Source organism: Ostrea edulis, chromosome 10, assembly GCF_947568905.1.
Source record: "Ostrea edulis chromosome 10, xbOstEdul1.1, whole genome shotgun sequence".
NCBI classification, from domain to species: domain Eukaryota; kingdom Metazoa; phylum Mollusca; class Bivalvia; order Ostreida; family Ostreidae; genus Ostrea; species Ostrea edulis.
The window spans coordinates 23,359,220-23,382,174 of NC_079173.1; the positions used below are offsets into that span (position 1 = coordinate 23,359,220).

The window sequence follows — 22,955 nt, forward strand, 5'->3', positions numbered from 1 at the left end:
TAATTACATGTCGTTCATGTAAAGATGGATGTGATGCTTAAATTTTCAAAATGTGTGCTAAATGCTTCTTTCAATGTCTGGATATCTCATTGTACGATAATTTTCCTCATTCTCAGAAAAGGAAATGGTAATGATTAGAGACACAGATGTAAACATGGCGGGTAGGAAATGTTTGTTACCTTTCTAATCTTTTTCATCTATCAACGTTATTGAAAACAATATCTTATTCATTAGGATAAAGAAGTACAAAAACGCACATGGAACTTTACAAAGAAAACAAAGCTTAGTAATTAATATGGTAATAATGGTAAGTCATAATTCGTGGAGTATAAAACGGTCATTGAGCAGTGAGGGTTCCATAGCCTTCCACACCTACTGTGACACGGGACATTCGTTTGTAAAGTCATCCCTAAGGACCCGATGCCGAGCATTTGGTGAAAGAACTGTCACTACATGTTTTAAAGATCCAACTTTAAGTTAACACCCCCAAATTGGTCGCCGTTTGTCAATCAAACTTATAACAATAGATCTCAGGTGGAGTGACATCTGCACAAACTGTGGTCTAGAGCTACCCCAGAGAGGTGTTTTGATAACAATAACAACCAGTACCTACTGGCATTCTTTAGATCTAAAGGAAGCCCTGTATTCTAGAGTTTTGATAACATTGAACTGTCCACATCTACTATTTTCTCGTAATTCAATTATTTTTAAAAAGACCCCTAAACAACGCAATTTTGATATAATTGTCATTTCCCTCCTCTATATACATGTATTATAAATTACACAATCAGAAATCAAACAATAATTTGCCCAATAATTTCTAAAACTTGTAACTTATTGAAATAATTTATATTATCAATTTATGATAGTTCTATATTTATAAAAGAAATTATTCATTGAGCCAATGATTGAGGGTAAAATAACGAAAGAAGGGGTGGTGTAGACTGTGTCATCTATCCATAGGGATACAACCATTATACAAACACTATGACCACAGAAACACTACAGACAGCCCCGACACCCTTCCTATGTACATCAAAAGTATACACAGCACCTTGATCTCTTGGCCAGGTAAATAACAATGACCATAGATGAGTTCCGCTTACATCCAGTGATCCGTGAAGAAACCGTATGGTATTTTATTTGGGTCTTTAACGACTTTGGTCTGTCGCGGCCGGGATTCGAACCCCGACCTTTCGCATGCGGGGCGAACTCTCTAACCTCTAGTAGAATCTAATGAACAATACTGACATTGTCATAATAGATATACGCGCTTCAGAAATGAATATACGCATATCAACTCTTAACTTCCTATTAAATACAACTCTTCTTTTGTTTGGTAATGAAAGCTTAAACCACAACGAAAACGAAAGAATGGTCCTAAATATACAGAAATATATCATTAAGTCCAAACGCTTCGATTAAGCCCAACTAGTTCTCCCATAATCATACAAACTTCATATTCTGCTTATTACTGTCTTCATTCATTGTTTGCCCCTTTACTTCATTCTGTCATCATTTAATAGTTTGCCTCTTGTTTATGATATTCATACTGAAACCTCGCCTCTTGTCTATATGTATTATATTCATATTGTAAATTTGTCATTTGCTCTTGTGATTTTTATTTGCTAAATATCATTCATAATGTCAATCCGCTGTATGTCTACATGCACGTGTGAAAATTCATATTAATCAAATTTTGTGTGATTCATGCATTTTCATATATCACACCTTAACTTGTGTGATCCAATGTAAATGTAATTATTTCAGCTGAACCTCTTTCTTCTGTTCTTCAGTATCATTTTTGCTCACTTTCTTTTCCTGTCAAAACGTGATCACTCTTTGTTAACACATTATAATGAGAGAGGAATTGATATATATTGTTTTCTAATCACAACAATTCTAATGATGTGTATGTATCATGTTTTTATTTCTTGAAATAAATGCAGTTTAAACTAAATCACATACAAATAGTGATTGAATCAATATAATATCTTAAACATGTCAGTAACAATGCATATTCTAGCTCAAAATTCTTTTGCAGAAGGCCAAGCACCTCACCGTCAAGATCAAAAAATAGGTAATGAGATTTAAAGTGTACATCACCTTGAAAATGACATAAACTTTCTGCACACATATACATACATACATACACACGCGAGCGCACTCACACACACACACACATATTAAAGGTAAAGATAACGATCTCATAACTCGTATAAGCAATACAAAAGAGAGAGTTGGGCAAACACGGATCCCTGGATATACCATCGGTGAAATCAGGTGCCTAGGAGGGGTAAGCATCCCCTGTCGACCGCTCACAACCGCCATTAGCGCTATGTCTTGATCAGGTAAACAATTCAACAACACTCAACACTCAACATCCAAAGTGAAATGAATAAGGATATAAAAATTGCTAAAATGAACAACGAAATGAACAACAGTGAATTGCCAAATATGTAAAATTGATATTCTATCGTACTGAGGAAGGGACAGGTCGTCCTGAAAATTTGACAATTCACTGATATTCGTATCGTTGGTCATTTTAGTGTTTTAACTATCTATCTATCTATCTATCTATCTATCTATCTATCTATCTATCTATCTATATATATATATATATATATATATTCTGAAATTGACGATAATTTAGCTCAGTGATCGATTTTTAAGTAGATAAGGATCGATTAAAATTATCTAATAAAATATGATTTTGTAACAGTAAATAAGGTCAAATTCAACAGCAAATACATGTATATGGTCAAAATAATGACGGTTTAATACCTCTGTTATATCCAGGGGTCTGTGTTTCTCAACTCTATTTTGTATTGCTTATAGGATTATGAGATTGATCACTGTTCGTTATCTTCACCTTTCACCTTAATTCAATGATAAAAATCTGGCAATACATTACTTTGATACAATGATCCAAATCTGGCAACAAAATATCGAAGCTCACAAGCTAGAATATTTTTTCTTTTTAAAAAAAAATAGTGATTTGAACAAAATAATTTTTCCTTTGATGAGCGTTTCTGATGTGAAAATGTCATGTGACTATGTGAAAGGTGAAGATAACGAACAAGGATCAACCTCATAAATCTCATAATCAATACAAAATAGATCGTTGGGCAAACACGGACCCCTGGAAACACCAGAGGCGGGATCAGGCGCCTAGGAGGAGTAATCTATATACATGTATGAAGGTCGTGTCAAGAAGCTCTGGTGTAATCGGGACATCTCTAGTTTTTTTTTTTTCGTCATGTCGAACTCGTATTTTCTAGATTTGACGGAAGACCAAACATTGTTCCGATTGGCTCCATGTACAACTGTGGCTGATTAAGCTGAATTTTCACCATAGCATCCGGTTTAACCTCACTTGTAAATTTTCTGCGTTGACCTCAGAGGGAGCTAATATTCTTGATTTCATGGTCACTACATGCCTGGGTCCTGAAAAATGGGCTAAAAACCTTAAAAAGTAATAATTTTCGGAAACCCACGGTGGGTCACACTTCTTCCACCTTCCGTGGAACATAACGCTGATATTTTCGTATAACTCATTATGATGCATGACCTTACGTGATCTATCGAGAACCAATGGGAATCGCCGTAAGTATACGCGGAACTCTAAGCGTCAGCAGTAATGGCGGCGTCCGTGAAAGTATGTGTTTTGTTGTGCCACTATGAAGACAAGGATCGGGGTTGAGGGATCTGTCGTCAAAAACGTCACTGGAACAATACAGCTATGCTCTAGAGTGCCTCAACTTGCACCCGACATACGCATCATTTGCGTGCAGCCTTTTACAAATAAATTAAATAGGGTATGCAAACTCAACGAGTCAATGGTCACAAAAGGGGACTAGATGAAGGGGGAAAGAAATAAGTTATCAGTTATGTTTATATTTTGAATGAAATTAATTTCAAAACAAACTGACGAAGAAGTTGTAAAGCATCTCGCTGAAAGCTTTATAAGTTGTTCAACTTAAACGTAGTCAAATCTTCGCTTCAAAAGCCATATTTTTCTATGCTCCCAAACACTGGAAATAGGGAGCTTTTTCATTGGTTGAATATCGCAATTGGGAATGGCAAAGCGACCAGTCGTATAAAGAAGCCGAGACACACTTTTAGGGAAATCATCGGCGTTGTGTCCCACGGAAGGTAAAAGAAGTGCGACCGACCATGAGTTTCCGACGATGCAGTCAGCAAGGATGTCTCATCTAACACGATCAGTGAGGATTAGCGAGGATGTCGAAGTCCTTTGTCACTTGATTTGGTATTCTTTATGGGATTTGTTTGTTATCCTCTCTTCTGGTAGCCTGAACCCATGAATAGAATAACATGATTTAAAATAAAAATATTCACCGTTTCTTGAATTCACGGATCTATCAACATCGTGAATATAGCGAATATTTCTACCGTGAATTATTTCCATTTATATATATTGTAATACATGTACATTTTATCTCGTATAAGCATGTAATAAATCATTTTTAACACATAATGTCGATATCCTTAATTTAGAGGTGGAAGATTCAAAGAGACCCATTGACAATTGTGAAAAGATCGTTGCTGCTGTTGATTTTGGAACAGCATATTCAGGATATTGTTTCTCAGCAAATAGAGATTACCACAAAAATCCTTTAGAAATAACTTCACGTACCTGGAAGTATTTTCACTGGATGAAAGCATATTCAAATAAGATACCAACCACCATTCTCATCGACAAAGACAAAAACGTGAAATCTTTTGGATTTGAGGCGGAAATGGAATACGCAGAGATGGAGGAGACTGACCACAAGGCTTACTATTACTTTCAACGCTTTAAAATGAAAATCAGCAGACAACACGTCACTAAGGTATACATTTATTGAAAATAGGACAGAGTGGCGTTTTAACTCACACGACAATCAAGAAGTTCAAGATCTGTTGAGATTTTCATGTTTATGGATGATTTTTAGGTCAGGTGGCCTATTACAATTTGTCTGCGTCGGTCATCGTCCGTTAACAATTAAACATTTTTAACTTCTTGATAACTATAATTCCAATTCTTTTCAAACTTGTTGTGAAGCATCTTTTTGGACAGTGGGACGTAAATTATGATTTTTAGAACTTCTGTACCCCTGGGGCCTAAAGGATGGGGCAAAAACTTCCAAAAAATGACCAATTTTGTGTTGACCAAACTTGGTATATAGTATGTATGTGTAAACACGTAGATAACATCTTCTTTAGTGCTATTGATATTGATTGAAACTAAACGGATATCTAGAAAAAAACAAGTAGTCCTTTACCAAAATTGTAAATTCGATGATCCCAGGGATAGGGGTTTGGGTATAAAGATGGGGTCAAAATGGTCATTTTTTAAATGTGTAAACAATAGAACATTTTTAACTTCTTGATAAGTACCATTCCAATGAGGATCCGGTTTCGGGTGCATTGATAGAGGTCGCCACAGGAAAATGTGGTCCAATACAAACGTTGCTAGGCATGGCTACAATCGTCCTTTTTTTCGATGAAATAGAAGTATACAGAGTTTAAAAGAGATTTACATGATCATGAGATCGATGAACTGGTTTGTTTTTTTTTGTGATCACAAATGAAAATTATGAACAAATACTGCAACAAAGTCACACGGAAGTAATTTAACTAGAATTTACTAGAACGTAATTTGGATATTGGGCATGAATTAATTATTAATTTGAATACAACAAAACAGACTAAAAGTAATAAATGGCGTGAAGAATGATGTGAACGTCCTCACTTGTCTGTGTTTGGCAAAGTAAAGTTCTCAGAGTCACACCAGTAACAAAACAACGCAGATCCTTTCATTAGGAATATGACGTCTTTCTATGGAAAACATTTCAAGGCTGTTTTTCTTGAAAACCACTAATTAAGAACATATGAGGACTGTCATTGTCCAAAATGAAGGAGTAAGATGCAGTCAATTGGGTGTTGATTTTAATTCATCAAAGGTCATATCTTTTCATAATTCTTTTGATTTTGTTTTCTGTATACGAGTTTTAATGTTCATTATATTCACTTTTTGTTCCTCACCGCAACGCGGAAGGGGACATAGAAATACCGGTGTCCGTCCGTCCGTCCGTCCGTCCCACTTCATTTTATGGACGCAACTCCTCAGAAACCGCCCGATGGATTTTGTTCATATTTTGTAGGATTGTTAGTCACCATGTGTAGTTGATCATATTACGTCGCCATTCTGATTCGACAATTTTTACAGGAGTTATGGGTATTTGTTGAATATGTACATGCTACACTACGGCGCAACTCCTCCGAAACCGCTCAATGGATTTTGTTCAAATTGTGTAGGATTGTTCATCACCATATGTAGTTGATCATGTTACGCCGTCATTTTGATTCGACAAATGTTACAGGAGTTATGGGACTTTTTTTGCGGCGGTGGGGGACATGGCTACGTGTAGAAATCTTGTTCATCTTTGTCTTGTTTATCGAAATAAAATTGTAAAAAAAAAAAAAACTACATTTGTTAAAAAAAAACACACATAAAATGTGTATCATTTGAAGAAGGAATTAATATAACTTATTTCAATTTGAAATTACAGGGAGAGGATATGAATATTAAAGATATTTCAGGAAAAGAACTTTCAGCCAGTTTTGTCATTGGACGAAGTATTCAATATTTTAAAAAGGAACTCCTACAACAGATCGATCGAACGTCTCTAGAAAATATATACTGGGTGTTTACGTATCCAGGTCTTTGGGATTTTGATAAACAGGGTGTTTTAGCGAACGCTGTAATAGAGGTAAGGCTTCAAATTTAAATTACTTGATGAAGGGTGAAGATAACGATCAATCTCATAAACTCCTATAAGCAATACAAAATAGATAGTTGGGGAAACACGAACCCCTGGATATACCAGAGGTGGGATCAGGTGCCTAGGAGGAGTAAGTATTCCTTGTCGACCGGTCGCACCCGCTGTGAGCTCTATATCTTTATCAGGTAAACGGAGTTATCCGTAGTCAAAATCAATGTGCCAAGGACACTTCTAAAAATATAAATGATTATCGTCAGTTTGGTAGCAATCCATGTGTGTGTGTGTGTGTGTAATATTCTGCCTATTTATGACTACCTAGAAGCGATATTCAACTTTCACTTACAAAGATTTCAGATTTTCAAACCTTTATAATGCTAATTGCACTGTGATGTTTTCAGGCTGGAATTCCAAAAGAGAAATTCGTCCTCACAGAGGAGGCCCAGGCCGTGTCGTACTACCTTCATCACTTACCATACTATAAACAGGATAACAAAAGCAATATGCCTGTTTTTGTGGAAGGGAGAAAATATCTTCTTCTGGATGCAGGAGGTACAGTTGTAGCTGATTATGAATATTTTCAGTTCATAGGATAATGATAAGATTATACGAGTATAATGGTACACAAATATATATATATATATATATATATATATATATATATATATATATATATATATATATATATATATATTGCATACCACAGGGCTGGGTGAGTATTGTTAATTTCATAACTAGACTGTTATCTTTTTCAAATGTTTTTCGCGTAACATTAACTATGTCGTTACTTTTCAATTACAATACTCACTGTGACGTCATAGTACTTTTGTGTATGTAGTATTGTGTTACGTTTCTATGACAGATAAACCGCCGCGGTGGCCGAGAGGTTAGAACGTTCGCCCCGCATGCGGTAGGCCGGGGTTCGAATCCCGGCCGCGACAGACTCAAGTCGTTAAACGGGTAGTGATAGTTCCATCGCCAAACGCTCGGCATCAGGTGTGAATGTCACGGGTATCAGGTGTGAATGTCACGGGTCCTCGGAGATGACCTTAAAAATGATGTCCCGTGTCACAGTAGATGTGGCACACTAAAGAACCCTCACTGCTCAATGGCCGTAAGCGTCGAGCAAAGGCCTAATTTTAAAGCCCTTCACCGGTCTTGGTGACGTCTCCATATGAGTGAAAAATTCTCAAGATACAATAATAATATATGATAGATAAACACGACTGAGGAAGACCGTTCGAAATATTTTAAGAAAGTGTTTATACCTACTGTAATTGGTATGCGTCCGTCGTCGTCCATCGTACGTTAACAATTGAACATTTTTAACTTATTGAACTACAAATTTGGTATGAAGAGCTTTAGGAAACGGAGGACATAAATTGTAAATTTCAAGACTCCTGCACCCCTGGGGATCGTAGGGGCAGGGTAAAAATTGCCCCAAATTGACCAACTTTCGAAAATTGTTCTCTAGAACACCATATGTATAAGAAAAACTAAATGCCTAGTGATGCAGAGCAGGAAGGCCTCTACCAAAATTGTAAATTTGATTATTCCCGGGGTAGAGGTTCTGACTCAAGGGTGGATCCAATGTTGGTATATAGTATTTATGTGTAAAACATTTAAAAGGCATCTTCTTTAATGCTGTTGACTAAATTGAAGCTATATGGCTATCTAGAGTGAAAAGGTAGTCCTTTACCAAAATTGTAAACTTGATGATCTCAGGGGTAGGGTTTTTGGTATTGGGGTGGGGCCAAAATGATCAGTGATTAGATGTGTTAACAATTGAATATTTTTTAACTTCTTGATAACTACCATCCAATTTCCTTAGAAATTTGGTATGAAGCATCTTTGGGACAAGGCTGACATAAATTTTAAATTTCAGGACTCCTTCACCCTGGGACCTTAGGAATGGAGGAAAACTGCCAAAAATTTACATTTGTTTTAACAAAAATGGAAATCCCACATGTGTAAGAAAAACTAAATACATAGAGATGTAGATCAAGGAGGCCTCTACAAAAATTGTAAATTTGATGATTCCCAGTTGCACAAAAGTTAGTTAAGTTTAACTGACAGTTAACTTCATGTTAACGCTATATAAATGTTCACGTTAATGGCAAATTAACTGTCAGTTAAAGTTAACTAACCTTCATGCAACTATAGGTTCTGACCCAAGAGTGGGGACAAAATTGGTATTTATAGTGTATATATATATATGTTAAATAAAATATTTAATGCTATTGATGATACCAGTAACTAAATTGAAACTAAACTTGAGGTTTGCTGATATTAATGATGAAACGATTGTTGCCGACAATCGATCGTTTTGGCTCTTCGATTCTGATTATCGATTCGATTGTCACTCGTATTCTAGTTTATAACTAATCTGAGATTCCTCTGACTGTTAACTATTGTCGCTACTTTGCCTACCTTTTTCAACTTTATTTCGCGGGTTTACCTTCCAAGACGCGAGGATTCATTTATCGGATGCTTATTCTACAAGTTAATCATGACTAATACGATGCTATTGTCATATAAAAAGCTCTAACACCGACAAATGAAGCATCACTTTGACTTAGGTCGTTTCCTGATGTCATCACACAAATACACAAAATTCTAATCGGCGTCAAAGTAGCCAGGATTAATTTGAAGGATACTCGTCCCATAAATGAATCCTATCTAGATTCGCGAAATATAGTTGTAAAAGGTAGGCAAAGTAGAGACAATAGCTGGTGTTGTCGACTTCCCACTATTCAATATGGAGTCCTTACTGAATCTCACACGCACATTTCACGATATAAAAGCGAGGTTAACCGTCAGAGGAATCTCGGATTAGTTGATAACTTGATTTATACATATATCCCAACCCAGGGAAAACCAAGTCATACGTCTGGATTTTTCTCTTAAAAGTACAGCCAATCTGGATTCGTGGCTAGAGAAAACACATTTCGTTCCTCGTTAATAGGCTGATATATAGATGTGTGTATGTTGCACATAACCATAAAAGTAAAAAGAAATAACCCCCAAAATAATTTTTTTTTATCAAGTACATGTAAATACTGATTATTTCCATAATACGCAACTGCCGAAATATCAACTCTTTTCTGATGAAGGTACGTTCAGTATTCTGTTAAACGCTTTGGTGGGTACAAGATGTATACAACGAAACAATATAGGCTGACACGTCGCCCAGTTAAAAAGGTGTTACTCCGTGGAGTCCATAAGGGACACAGACTCCTACAGATCGGTTGGTGTCCCTCGGATTATCCTTCGACATATCAAAGATTTATCTTATATATTTGGTACAGAAACCTGTTATGTTCCTTTAAGACATATCGTTGATGATTCCTTTTCAGATACCATGTGCTCGATCTCAAAATGTTCTGTAAAAAATTGTAAAACTTGTGATATACTGATCACTAGAAATTCATTTAGTAGTAATCTCACTGGACGTAGTTTCTATACCAAAACTTTTGATAATTTGATAATCTTCTAATGTTGTCTACACTATTGAGTGCAAGGTAAAGATAACGAATAGTGATCAATCTCATAACTCCTACAAGCAATACAAAATAGATAGTTGGGCAAACACGGACCCCTGGACACACCAGAGGTGGGATCAGGTGCCTAGGAGGAGTGTAACTTGGTGGCTTAATTTAAGTGGGAGAAACTAAGGGTTTACTTAATAAAAGAATATCGGGATATAGATTTCAAATAAATAATGGTGGTAACCAACTTCTTTACAAGCGTTTTAATTCAGCGGTCCACTCCATCTTGTCCATGGGAGCAAGGATTTTGGGAAATATTTACCATCACACAAACAATCCAACATTAGGTACTCCTTTTCGTAGACAACGAGAAGATCACTGGATCAGGATCCTAGGCACTTTATTTCCATATGGATGCAATGATAATGCATATGATGTGGGAAATTTGACAAGTCCACAGGGAAATAACGTGAATGTGATGGGACTCTTTCCCAATACCCAAAGACGGAAACGCAGTCATGGACATCGTTTATATAAAGACCAAGTATGCAAGGTGAAGATAAGGAACAGTGATCAATCTCATAACTCCTATAAGCAATACAAAATAGATAGTTGGGCAAACACGGACCCCTGGACACACCAGAGGTGGGATCAGGTGCCTAGGAGGAGTAAGCATCCCCTGTTGACCGGTCACACCCGCCGTGAGCCCTATAAATGATGTCACGTTTGATTCACTTTTACTTTACGTCAACAGACAATTAAGTCCACATCATATTCGCACAAGACTTTACCCTGTACAATTGAAAGTTTTACATACGTTATTTGAAGAAGCCACAGTTAGTCTACACTTGGATTTTTCAATACCTGAATATAGACTGAACTCTATGATTATAGATGTTATCCATCACAGGCTCTTTAAACCACCTCGGGTCATGGATGATATTCCTTCCGAATCACATAACCACTTAAGCTCAAATTTACAAACAAAGGAATATATGCTCTTCGTCATAAAAGAGTACAGTCGTGTATTCCAAATTATTTCAAGCTCAAGTCTACACCTTATATTTTCTACTATTGCATCGAAACTATTTAATTACATGTATAAACAAACTTTGCAGTACCTAGATATATACCATTTTATACTTAATCCACCTGCGTGTTCTTGTTCTTCGTCTTCTTTCAACTATAGTCCAACTGAACATGTCATTACTGATGATGTTGATATACTTGAAAATGAGGACCTCAAATCACTTATTCTAAAGGGTCCTAAATACAGAGAACTTCGATCTTTCAATTGGCGACAGAACTTCATCTCTATTATGAATTCTGTCGAAGATTATGCCAGACGATGGGCTAAATAATACATTGTCAGAATGGGTTAAAAGCATATGAGGAATATTAAAATCCCGCATTAGACATGTTAATGCAAAAGTACGTACCATCTATCCTTCTGTGTTTACTAAACCAGAAGTGATAAAAGAATTAGATAGATTACATGAGGAATATGTTCAAGTTCCAGCTGGCAAAGCTTGTAACAACATTGTCTTTGTTTGTAAGGCTCATTATTACAACTGTATTCTAAACGAACTTGGCATTAATTCGTACTTATACTCCAACTGTCCTTTCAACAGATGAAATTCTTCAAAATCATGCGTCAGTTTTAGACACATTTAATATCCCGGTCAATGGGTCGAATGAATGTGAGTTACCGTACCTATACTGGATTCCTACTCTACATAAAAACCCTTACAAACAAAGATACATTGCTGGATCCAGTAAGTACTCTACCAAGCCCCTATCTTTGCTCCTCACGCAAATGTTAACAGTTGTGAATGAGATACTTCAAACTTACTGTGTGACTACATATACATACAGAAAAGACTGGCCATGTATAAAAGTATAAAAGTTCAAAAAGCGTAAATTTTGTTTATATCAGCCGTTGGTATACATTAAACTGACCATATCAAGAATAATTTGTTTGAATTAGCCCTTTAAATTCAATATGAAATTATCATTTATTTCCTCTGCTACACGACTACACGAATGATACTTTTATCAAAGAAAGATGGTGATTATCGATTTTTGTTTGAGCGATTTCATTATCAAATACTCGTAAACATATTAAATGTGTGTGTTCCTGCAGTTCGGGTGGTTGCATGACGTCTGGGAGTCGCCCTTTAGGCAATATATGAACGTAGAGATAAGCATTTGTGCACACTGTGTGAATACAAAAACATATTTTGCGCCTCACCGTGCATAAGAAATCAACAAAGGGAAATAACTATTGGGCAACTCGGAAATTGCGTATTGACCGATATAGTGCAAGGTGAAGATAACGAATAGTGATCAATCTCATAACTCATACAAGCAATACAAAATAGATAGTTGGGCAAACACGGACCCCTGGACACACCAGAGGTGGGATCAGGTGCCTAGGAGGAGTAAGCATCCCCTGTTGACCGGTCACACCCGCCGTGAACCCCATATCCTGATCAGGTAAACGGAGTTATCCGCAGTCAAAATCAGTGTGCCAAGAACGGCTTAACAATCGGTATGAAACACGTTAGACAGCATTTGACCCAATGCGAGGTTGTATTGACGAACTAGATCGTTATAACGACCATAGAATTTGCGAAATGCTGACTTCAATCGAGACTGTTGAAATCCCTGTACCATCAACTTCTTTGTCACTAGCTTACCTCGATTTAAAAACTGACTATACCCAGAACAAGCTCTTGCATATCGAATCAGTTGAGATATATAAACACCATATGCAGGTGATAATGGAATATTGCTACATAAATGTGGGAAGTTGACGATGGAGAAGCTGAAATCATCCCGTTTGTCATACAGTTGAGTTGTTAGTTTGCCGTTAATGTCTACTTTCAATAAAATATCTAATATAGTCCTTTAGATTATGACCGATTATCAATGTGTGTGCGTGTGTTTGCGCGTGCGTGTGTGCGTGCGCAATAATAAAAATAACAATGATAACGTTCACAAATTTTGTATTTAAACCTGTCATTGTTATCTTTGAATTTTGTCTTCAGCTCAGTGGACAATCTAGTAACTGATTTCCCCCTTTGATTAATTTATTGTAAACATTAATGTTATATATATTTATATAGGTGGAACAATTGATATAACCGTCAATCAGATGCAGCGAGATGGCACTTCAAAAACCCTTACAACGACTAGTGGACCGTATGGTGGGACTATCGTTGACAAAGCGTTCGAAACGACAGTGTGTACTATTGTGGGTCAAACGCTCATGGATGACTTCATTAAAACACATCCATCAGATTACATAGAAATGATGAGAAATTTTGAAGTATTTAAACGACGGAATATTTCTAAACTTGGAAAAGCGGAAAAAGTTCTTTTGAGAATTCCAATAAATCTAAAGAATATGTATGAGGCCAAAAACAATCTTGAGATTTCAGAGAGAGTACAGAGAGCAGGGTATGATGGCAAATTGACGTGGAAGGACGATCAGTTTAGAATGACAAAGATGTTTTTCATTTCCTTGTTTGAAGAAGCTTTCGAAGGGATTAAGCAATCAATCAGAGAAAATCTTGAAAATGAAAAGGCCAAGGACACGGACATCATATTGATGGTTGGGGGTTTTTCGGAATCTTCGCAGATGAAGCAAATGATAGAAGATGAGTTCAAACCGCTAAAGGTGATTATTCCACCGGAAGCAGAACTGGCTGTCCTAAGAGGAGCCGTACTTTATGGTCATCAGCCAGTTGTTTTTCATGCATGTGGAAGAAATCCATGAAAAAATTAGATATAGCAACTAAGGTAATCAATGTATAACGATCACATTTCGGATCTTATGGATGGGTGTTGTGGTTTTTGTAATCATTGAATAATTTTCAAGGGTTTATTAAAAATAAGCCAATATCATTTACAAAATTTAATTACTGCATGGCTTATCGTACTATGAAATTTACATTGAAGATTGTAGCAAGATTATTTGTTGGTTTGTAGATATAGTGCTAGGTATTTTGTTCATCTTTTACTTATGTAAAACATTTTTTTTCGTTTGTCCTGAGGAAGGGACAGGTCGCCCCAAAAATTGGACAATTAAATTGTAACTTTGGTTTTTTTCATGACGTGCATTGTAAATAATATTGATTTGTTTATATATATATATAGATCTGTGTCTTGAGATTGACCTTGTTTGTTTGATCGTGTTCTTCTGGCAATCATTATTTTTCGCTGTTCACCATATCCGAATCATCAATGGTACGGCCTACCTAATATTGTTTTGAACTTAATCAGTCCAAATCATTATCTTCCCACCATTTTACTCCATAATCACATTGTTTTGTAAGTTCTCCCTCTAAATTTATCTGATTTCTGTAATTTTCAAGAATAATTCTATTTTCATCCCGACCCGACCATGGTACAAACTCTCTAAACCATAGTCAGTAAACACGCTTTACAACGAAACCACCACCATTTTTATCACTCAGTACAACAGTGTATCACTCTTGTCATCAATGTAGTTTATCGATACTTGTCGTTTTTGCGTGTTATTTGTTTATGTAATATGTGTCTCTTGATAAAGACGCGGGTTGCGTCGAAAATTCGAGTTTTAAATAACCAACAGTGTCGTGGCCTTTTCAGTGCTTTTATAAATTTCTTTACTGGCCTTGTATCTTCTCAGATCCGACACTTTAAGAAAGTAGAGTGTTGTTGAGTTTTTGTGCTTATATATATATATATATATGTGTGTGTGTGTGTGTGTGTGTGTGTGTGTGTGTGTGTGTGTGTGTGTGTGTGTGTGTGTGTGTGGCATGTCAAACGTTGCAATATTTGATCTTTTCCATTTGTATTTTATAATTTTCTATTTGTATTCTATATTTTCCATTTGCATTGTATAATTTTTCATTTGCATTGTATGATTTCCATTTGTATTGTATAATATTCTATTTGTATTGTACAATTCTATATTTTCCATTTGTATTGTATAATTTCCATTTGTATTGTATAATTTTCCATTTGCATTGTATAATTTTTCATTTGTATTGTATCCAGGGAATGTTTATTTTGATTTGTTACGAATGATTTCATTAGTTAACGTCACTGATGTACCACAAATGTAGACGTGCTTAGCACACAGGACCGTAGCAATGACGGTTCTTTATCGTACCAACGCCTGTGCAGCGATACGGAATATTTGTTTTTAAGGTCATTACGGAAAGACCTGTGATTCTCACTTTTAAATGCCGAGTGTTTGGGAAAGGAGCAATCACTGTATTTGTTTATGTCTTAGGTTTGATTTGATTTGATTGATAGTATCGGTTCTCGAACTCACGACCTCCCGTCCACAAAAAAACACAACTAGAACTGTCTAGAAGGAAAAATCAAGATGGCGCTCGATAGGTAGGAGGTCGTTTTTCGTGAGCACAAAGTTTGGAAATTTACGACTAAATAGTGAATATTATGGCAGTGTACTTCTAAGTAAGTGAGAAACAAACATTCTAACATCTAAAAGGAGTCTTTACATCGAGAAAAACTTGCAACCGTACTTTGAATACAGGATTATTCCAATTTCTGAGATTCGTGAGTACTATTTACAATTTACTACAGTGTAGCAGAGCACCTCAAAAAAAATTTTTTTGTTGAGCGTCTCCTTTGTCGAACTTTTAAATTCAGGTGCGTTATTATGGCAATTACCAGGAAAGGATCGGAGAAAAACAAAAGTGATGATTCTGCTGGATCAAGTGATCAGACGTTGGCAGCCATTAGGTCTGACTTACGGGAAATTAAAGGAAACTTACAAAAAACAGTGAAAACATGTGATCTTGAATCCATGGTAACAAATATTGTAACAGGTCTCCTTAAAAGTTATGAGAAAGAAGCAGAAAAACGTGAAACACAGTTAAAACAAAAAATAGACAGGCTTACAACAGACGTTGATAAACTAACGATGGAAAACGAACCCTACGGGAAAAAATTTGTGAGGCAAATAAAAATAACAGGGATCTACAAAAAGAAATGAATGAAGTCCGTGATTTAGCGACATTTTCCACAGTGAAATCGAATTACAATGAACAGTATAGTCGAAAAAATAACATCAAAATATATGGCATCCCAGAAACAAAAGGAGAAAACATCGTAGATATAGTAAAATCTACATTGAAAAAGAAGGAGTGTGTGGAAGTTGACCATCGAGACATTGAGGCGGTGCACCGCATTCCAGGATCCAGACCAAACGCACCAAGACCAATCCTAATGAAGATGAGAAACAACGACAAAAAGGCGAACATAATGCGTTACAGATCTGCTGTGAAGGACTCGCCGGGTAATGTTCGTCTTGGGGACTACGTCACCAAGGAGAACAGAGAATTGATTGTCCACCTTTTAGACCATGAGAGCATAACATCTGCTTGGTACTTTAATGGCTCTGTTTATGGTAACGTAAAAGGAAAGCAAGTGAAGTTCGATATACTCGATGACATCGACTTCAAAGTGAAAAAAATCCGGGAATAAAAATTCCATCCGCTATCGATTTAGACTTTAGTGTTGATTTATTGTACTTCCGGTGTCATAACGAAAAATTATTTTGGACATCTGCCATCCAAACAAAGTGACTCTCACGTCTCACAGCTTGATTTTTCAGTTAGATTTTGTTTTTATTGACAACTGATAATCTTAATTTAATTGTATTATACATATATGTATTTCTACTTCTTTCTCTTTTCTATCTCTATCCCCATTTCTCTGTCAACAAACTTCAACATGGTTCCAGTGGGTATCACTTTAGTCTCAGTAAGTTTATTTATTTTTTTCCCTTTTGTAATCTGAATGGTTAGAATTATTTCAGTAAATTGCCAAGGTTTAGGTGATATTGCGAAACGCAAGGACGTATTTAACTACCTAAGAGCTTTAGAGTGTAATATTTATTGTTTGCAAGATACACATTTTTCACATGATACTGAAGATGAAAGAAGGAACTTGTGGGGATATCAGTGCTTCTTCAGTTCATATTCTACAAACTCCAGGGGAATTGCAATTCTTATCAATAATAATTTTGACTTTAAACCTCTGATAGAAAAGGGTGACATTGATGGAAATTATTTTATACTTAAAGCATGTATAGAAGGTCATGAAGTATTAATGTGTACTATTTATGGTCCTAATAATGATACACCACTATTTTTTGAAAATATACAAAATCACATTGATGATATGCAATGCAGCAATATTATTTGGTGTGGTGATTTTAATCTGGTTCTAAATCCAGACTTGGATTATTATAACTACAAATATATTAATAATCCAAAGGCAAGAGATAAAGTTTTAGAAATTATGGAAAGTAATTCTTACATAGACCCATTTAGACAGCTACATGAAAATATTCGTAGATACTCATGGAGAAGAAAAACTCCATTGAAACAAAGTAGGTTAGATTTCTTTTTAATATCCGAGACTCTTTTGTCTGGGCTAGAAATGTGTACTATAGAACCTAGTTATAGGTCAGATCACTCAATGATATCCTTGAAGATATCTTTTAATGACTTTAAGAAAGGTAGAGGGTTATGGAAGTTTAATAACTCTTCACTCTATGATGAAAATTATTTAGATTGTATCAAAGATATTATTATAAAGGTAAAGAAACAGTATGTAATCCCTGTATACAATTTTGATAACATACATGATATATCTGATGCAGACATTTCCTTCTCTATTAACGATCAACTTTGTTTTAGAAACATTACTTTTAGAAATAAGAGGTAAAACTATATCTTATGCATCATATATCAAAAAGAAGAAAGAAAAGAAGGAAAAAGAATTAAAAGAAAATATCAAATTACTAGAGGAAAATGTTTGTGACAGCAATATCAATGAACTGTGTAGTAAAAAGCAAGAATTAGAAAACATTAGAAAAGATAAGTTGCATGGTATTTATGTAAGAAGTAGAGCTAGATGGATTGAAGAAGGAGAAAAACCATCACATTATTTTTGTACGTTAGAATCTAGAAATTTCACTAGCAAAATCATACCAAGATTAGAATGTAATGATGGGACAGTAATTTATAAACAATCAGAAATATTAAGGGAAACAAAAACATTCTATGAACAATTATACAAGAAAAGCAATTTAAACACAATAGACTTGCACAATGATCTTGGTATTGAAGATGTTCCAAAACTTTCAAATAAAGAATCTGAATCACTAGAAGGTAACATTACTATTGAGGAAGCCTCCAATACCCTTTACAAAATGAAATCAAACAAATCCCCAGGATCTGATGGTTTTTCTGCCGAATTCTTCAAAATGTTTTGGAAGTATATTGGTCTTTTTGTAGTTGGGTCTATTAATTATGGGTACAAAAATAACTGTCTTTCTATTACATAAAGACATGGCATTATTACATTGTTACCAAAAGGTGACAAGCCGAGACAATATTTGAAGAATTGGAGACCAATTACTTTGTTGAATACTGTGTATAAAATTGCATTGGGCTGTATTACGAATAGAATGAAAAGATACTTAGACAAAATAATTAATCAAGATCAAACAGGTTTCATCCCCAACAGATATATTGGAGAAAATACAAGGCTTATTTATGATATAATGCACTATACTGAAGAAGAAAATATACCTGGATTATTACTACTAAATGATTTTGAAAAAGCCTTTGATACTCTTTCATGGACATTTATACAAAAAGAGCTAAAACTTTTTAATTTTGGCCCTTCAATTAGGAATTGGGTATCGATTTTTAATACAGAAATTACATCTGCAATCAATCAAGGTGGTAATCTCTCTGATAGAATCATTATTCAGAGAGGTTACAGACAAGGGGATCCATTATCACCATACATATTTTTAATATGTGCGGAAATATTAGCAATCCAAATTAGAATGAATAAGAATATCAAAGGCATTACTGTAAATAATGTAGAAAAAAAGATCTCACAATTAGCTGATGATACCTCACTTATCCTTGATGGCAGTGAAGAATCTCTCGCAGAAACTTTTAAAACTTTAGATTATTTTTCAGAAATATCTGGACTACATATCAATTATGAAAAAACTCATGTAATATGGTTAGGTTCCAAAAAATATAGTAATGAAACTTTGCTGCCAAATTACAGGCTTAGGTGGGGTACCACCAGATTTACTTTGTTAGGAATACATTTGGACATGGAATTAGATAAGATACCACAATTAAACTATGAACCAGAATTAGTGTAGATCAAATCTATAATCAAACAATGGGAGAAAAGGTTTTTAACTCCCATAGGGAAAATTACAGTTATTAAGACATTGGTTTTGCCATTATTAAACCATATTTTAATGTCAATCCCAAATCCTTCTGAACTCTACCTTAAGGAATTAGAAAAGATATTTTTCTTGTTTATATGGAACAATAAAATGCATAGGGTCAAAAAGGAGGTCATTATTGTCGGTTCCTTTTTATTTCCGTGCAGTATCCACGGGTAGTGTCCACACTAGTGGGCCCTCTTCCAGGTATCTGGCTGGCTGCACGTATGGCAGATCTCACCTCAGATCTCCATTCTTTCCGGTCTTGAAGGTCGGCAGTTGAGAGCTTCCATTCTCTACGATCTTTCTCCGTCAACTCTCTCCAAGATAGCATTGGCCGACCAACTCTACGTCTCCCAGGAACTTGTACATTTAAAGCGCACTTGACTGCACTGCTGAATCTGACAACATGGCCATACCAGCGGAGTCTCCTTTCCCTTAAGACGAGGTCGAGGTCGTCGATCCCAAGCCGCCCCAGCAATTCAGTTGAACTTACAGTGGCCATATCTTCAGGCTTGATGTTACAGATCTGTCTTATCATGGCCCTGTCATTGCGTAGTAGGCGATGAAGATTTGGCTTGGTCAGTGCCCAGGTCTCACTGGCATGGAGCATAGCGCTCCGTACACAGGTGTTATACACTCGACCACGGGTCTTATACGACAGATGGCGTGATGTCAGGACTGGTAGCAGCTCCCTGAACTTTTTCCAGGCAGTCTTCACACGCGTAGTGGCTGCAATGTCACAGCCACCAGCTGCGGAAAGCATGTCTCCGAGGTAGCAGAAGGAGCCTACAACCTCCATTGTTAAAAAATATGAAGATGGGGGTTTAAGAATGGTAAACCTAATGGCATTCATAGCATCTATGAAGTTGTTTTGGATAAGATACGTCATGTTTTCAAACAGAGGGATGGGACATTTTATTCCAAAGTTGGACTTAAGCAAATTAGTAAACTGTGGAATTGAATACATTACAATATTCTTGAAAACATTGAAAAATAAATTTTGGATAGATGTATTTAAATCATGGCTGACATTGCATAACCTTAGTAAAAAGTCTGATGTTGCTGCCGATGCACCTCTATTTTATAAACCAAATATTCATATTGGTGGAAAACCATTTTATAATAAACAAATGTTTGACAGCGGCATCAGACAACTTAGTGATATAATCAATGAAGATGGTTCATTTCTTGGTTTTGAATCGTTTTGCAATACTATTCCAAATACAAAGATTAATTTTTTAGAATATAATAGCATTATTCATGCTGTTAAGGCTTGGGTGAAAAATTGTGGATGTGACAAAACTATCAAAAAGTTCACAAATCCATTGATTATGTCAAATATATAATTATACAGTGTTGAAATGCAACAAATCAAAACTTTTTTATGAAATTATAAATCAAAATACCTCAATCACATCAGGCAAAACAAAATGGAGTGAACTTTTGGAAGTTGACACTAAAGAAGGGAAAATAATTCATAAAATACCATTCAGAGTGACAAAAGATAGCAAAATACAATGGTTTCAATACAGAATTATAAACCGAATCTTTTTTTATTCAAAATCAAAAAAATTGACTCAAAGTATTGCAATTATTGTCATTCTGAAGAGGAAACAATAGAACATATTCTGTGGGAATGTGATTTTTTTTTTACAATTCTTCCTAGCAGAATTTGAGCATTTTTTAGAAGATAAGACTGATTTACAGATAGCTATTACAAAAAAATATTTTATTCTTGGTTTTATTGAAAATAATAGTCTGATACAAAAACACTATTGTCTTATGGCTTAAATACTATGTGTACACAGCAAGATGCATTGAGAAGTCCTTGAGTGTGCGTGCTGCAATTTCACAAATGAATTTTTTTTATGAAACTCAAAAATTTATTTCGTATAAAAATGTTAAAAAGGATATGTTTTATGCCCAATGGAATCGATGGAACCTTCTGTTTTCTTAACTTCTCTCTCTTCTTCTTCTTCTTTCTCTCTCAAATCCCACATACCTTCAGCTCATATGCTTTGTTTCTTTTTTTCTCTCTCTTCTCTGGATATAATATTATTGTATATCTGATATACCGGTATGTGCACAAAAATAAAAAATTATAAAAAAAAAAAAAAAAAAAAAAAAAGAACTGTCTAGAAAGGCATGCACAATTCTATTTAGGTAGATTCGGGGGACTTAATTCGGCCCTTGGGTCCCCACCAATTGTTAACATCGAGTTTGGTTTGTTACCACGTTTCTCAAGAATGTATCGTATTTGCTAAGTGTAATGGCGTACACCCCCCCCCCCCCCATTAATTTATCGCTTTTATGCGTCTAATGTGATCAGCATATTCAAACTAGTCTCGTGTTTAACCACTGGCTGATCTAGATAATTCTGAACGAAAGGATGCAGTAAACTGCTGGATGTCTGAGGACTGTCTTAAGATCCCTAGTGAGTCCAGTGCAAAGCCTTGGTGGAAGGGGGGGGGGGGTGCAGGGAGAGAGCGAAGTCAGTGACGAATTTAAGGGGGCGCAGCCCTCCCCCTTAAAATTTTCAAATTTAAGGTAAATCTTGGTGTCTTGTTTAGAAAAATGTATTAAACGATTAAAGAAGCAATAATTTCTTCCATTCCCGGAGAAATAAATGACAAAATCTTTTGATTTCTTGGATTACTTTATTGAGAGAACTTAATTTTTCCAGAAACCCTTAAAATTTGAGTCATTTTACTAATTTCACTTTATTAAAAATTACATATTTCAAGCCCTATACAATCTGTAAAATCCAGGAGCTTCAGGGGGCTTTTCGCCCTGGACCCACTGGGGGCCGCCTCAAGGCCTCATAAAGTGGCGCCCCCGTAACCGCAATTCCTGGATCCGCCTCTGGAAGTCGCTTGAAACAAGTGCGTTTTGACAAAATAAAACGTACATGCATGCTTTTTTCGACATCTCTATACAAAATATCATATTTGTGAAGGGGGGGGGGGGTCTCCCGGCGCAAGATTCCTCATTGCTAGCTACATTTGTGTTCAACTAGTCCTTATATGGAACCGATCGCGGTAGTTAAGTGATATACCCTTTGGTTCGTAACCGTGAAGTCGCATGTTCGAGTTCTACTCGTGTCATGGCTGTATCAAACCTTAGACGTAAATATAGTTAATACTTTCCCATACACATTGCTATTTAAAAGTGAAAATCACGGATTTTTCGGATAATGTGACCTTAAAAGCAGACATCCCGTGTTGCGACGGTCACAGGCATCGTCACGTTAAAGAACACCCACTGCTACGCCACTGTGCGCGTACATGTAGCAATATTAGTAAGTCAAGTGGACTTTTGCGAGATGGGCTGACTTTTACAGTCAACGGCAGACTTTGACACGAGCATATAATATGGAAACCTTTTCGTGACATA

The 22,955-nt window shown here is 35.8% G+C and overlaps 2 protein-coding genes across 3 annotated transcripts; one reads left to right on the plus strand and one right to left on the minus strand.

Moving 5' to 3' along the window:
• The first annotated feature begins 120 nt into the window (after nt 1–120).
• On the plus strand, nt 121–21,693 carry LOC130051050 (heat shock 70 kDa protein 12A-like). Of its 2 annotated transcripts, none has more exons than XM_056152311.1 (6): nt 121–161; nt 2,045–2,080; nt 4,519–4,853; nt 6,576–6,776; nt 7,187–7,337; nt 13,402–21,693. In XM_056152311.1, the coding sequence occupies exons 1-6, from the start codon at nt 125–127 to the stop codon at nt 14,052–14,054; spliced, it is 1,413 nt and encodes a 470-aa protein (XP_056008286.1). In that variant the 5' UTR covers nt 121–124; the 3' UTR covers nt 14,055–21,693. The 2 variants fall into 2 exon arrangements, with proteins under 2 accessions (XP_056008286.1, XP_056008287.1); XM_056152312.1 differs by lacking the exon at nt 13,402–21,693 and adding an exon at nt 8,671–9,008.
• LOC130050677 (uncharacterized) lies at nt 19,696–20,451 on the minus strand. The gene has a single exon (XM_056150891.1). The coding sequence runs from the start codon at nt 20,449–20,451 to the stop codon at nt 19,696–19,698; it is 756 nt and encodes a 251-aa protein (XP_056006866.1).
• Nucleotides 21,694–22,955: the final 1,262 nt, after the last annotated feature.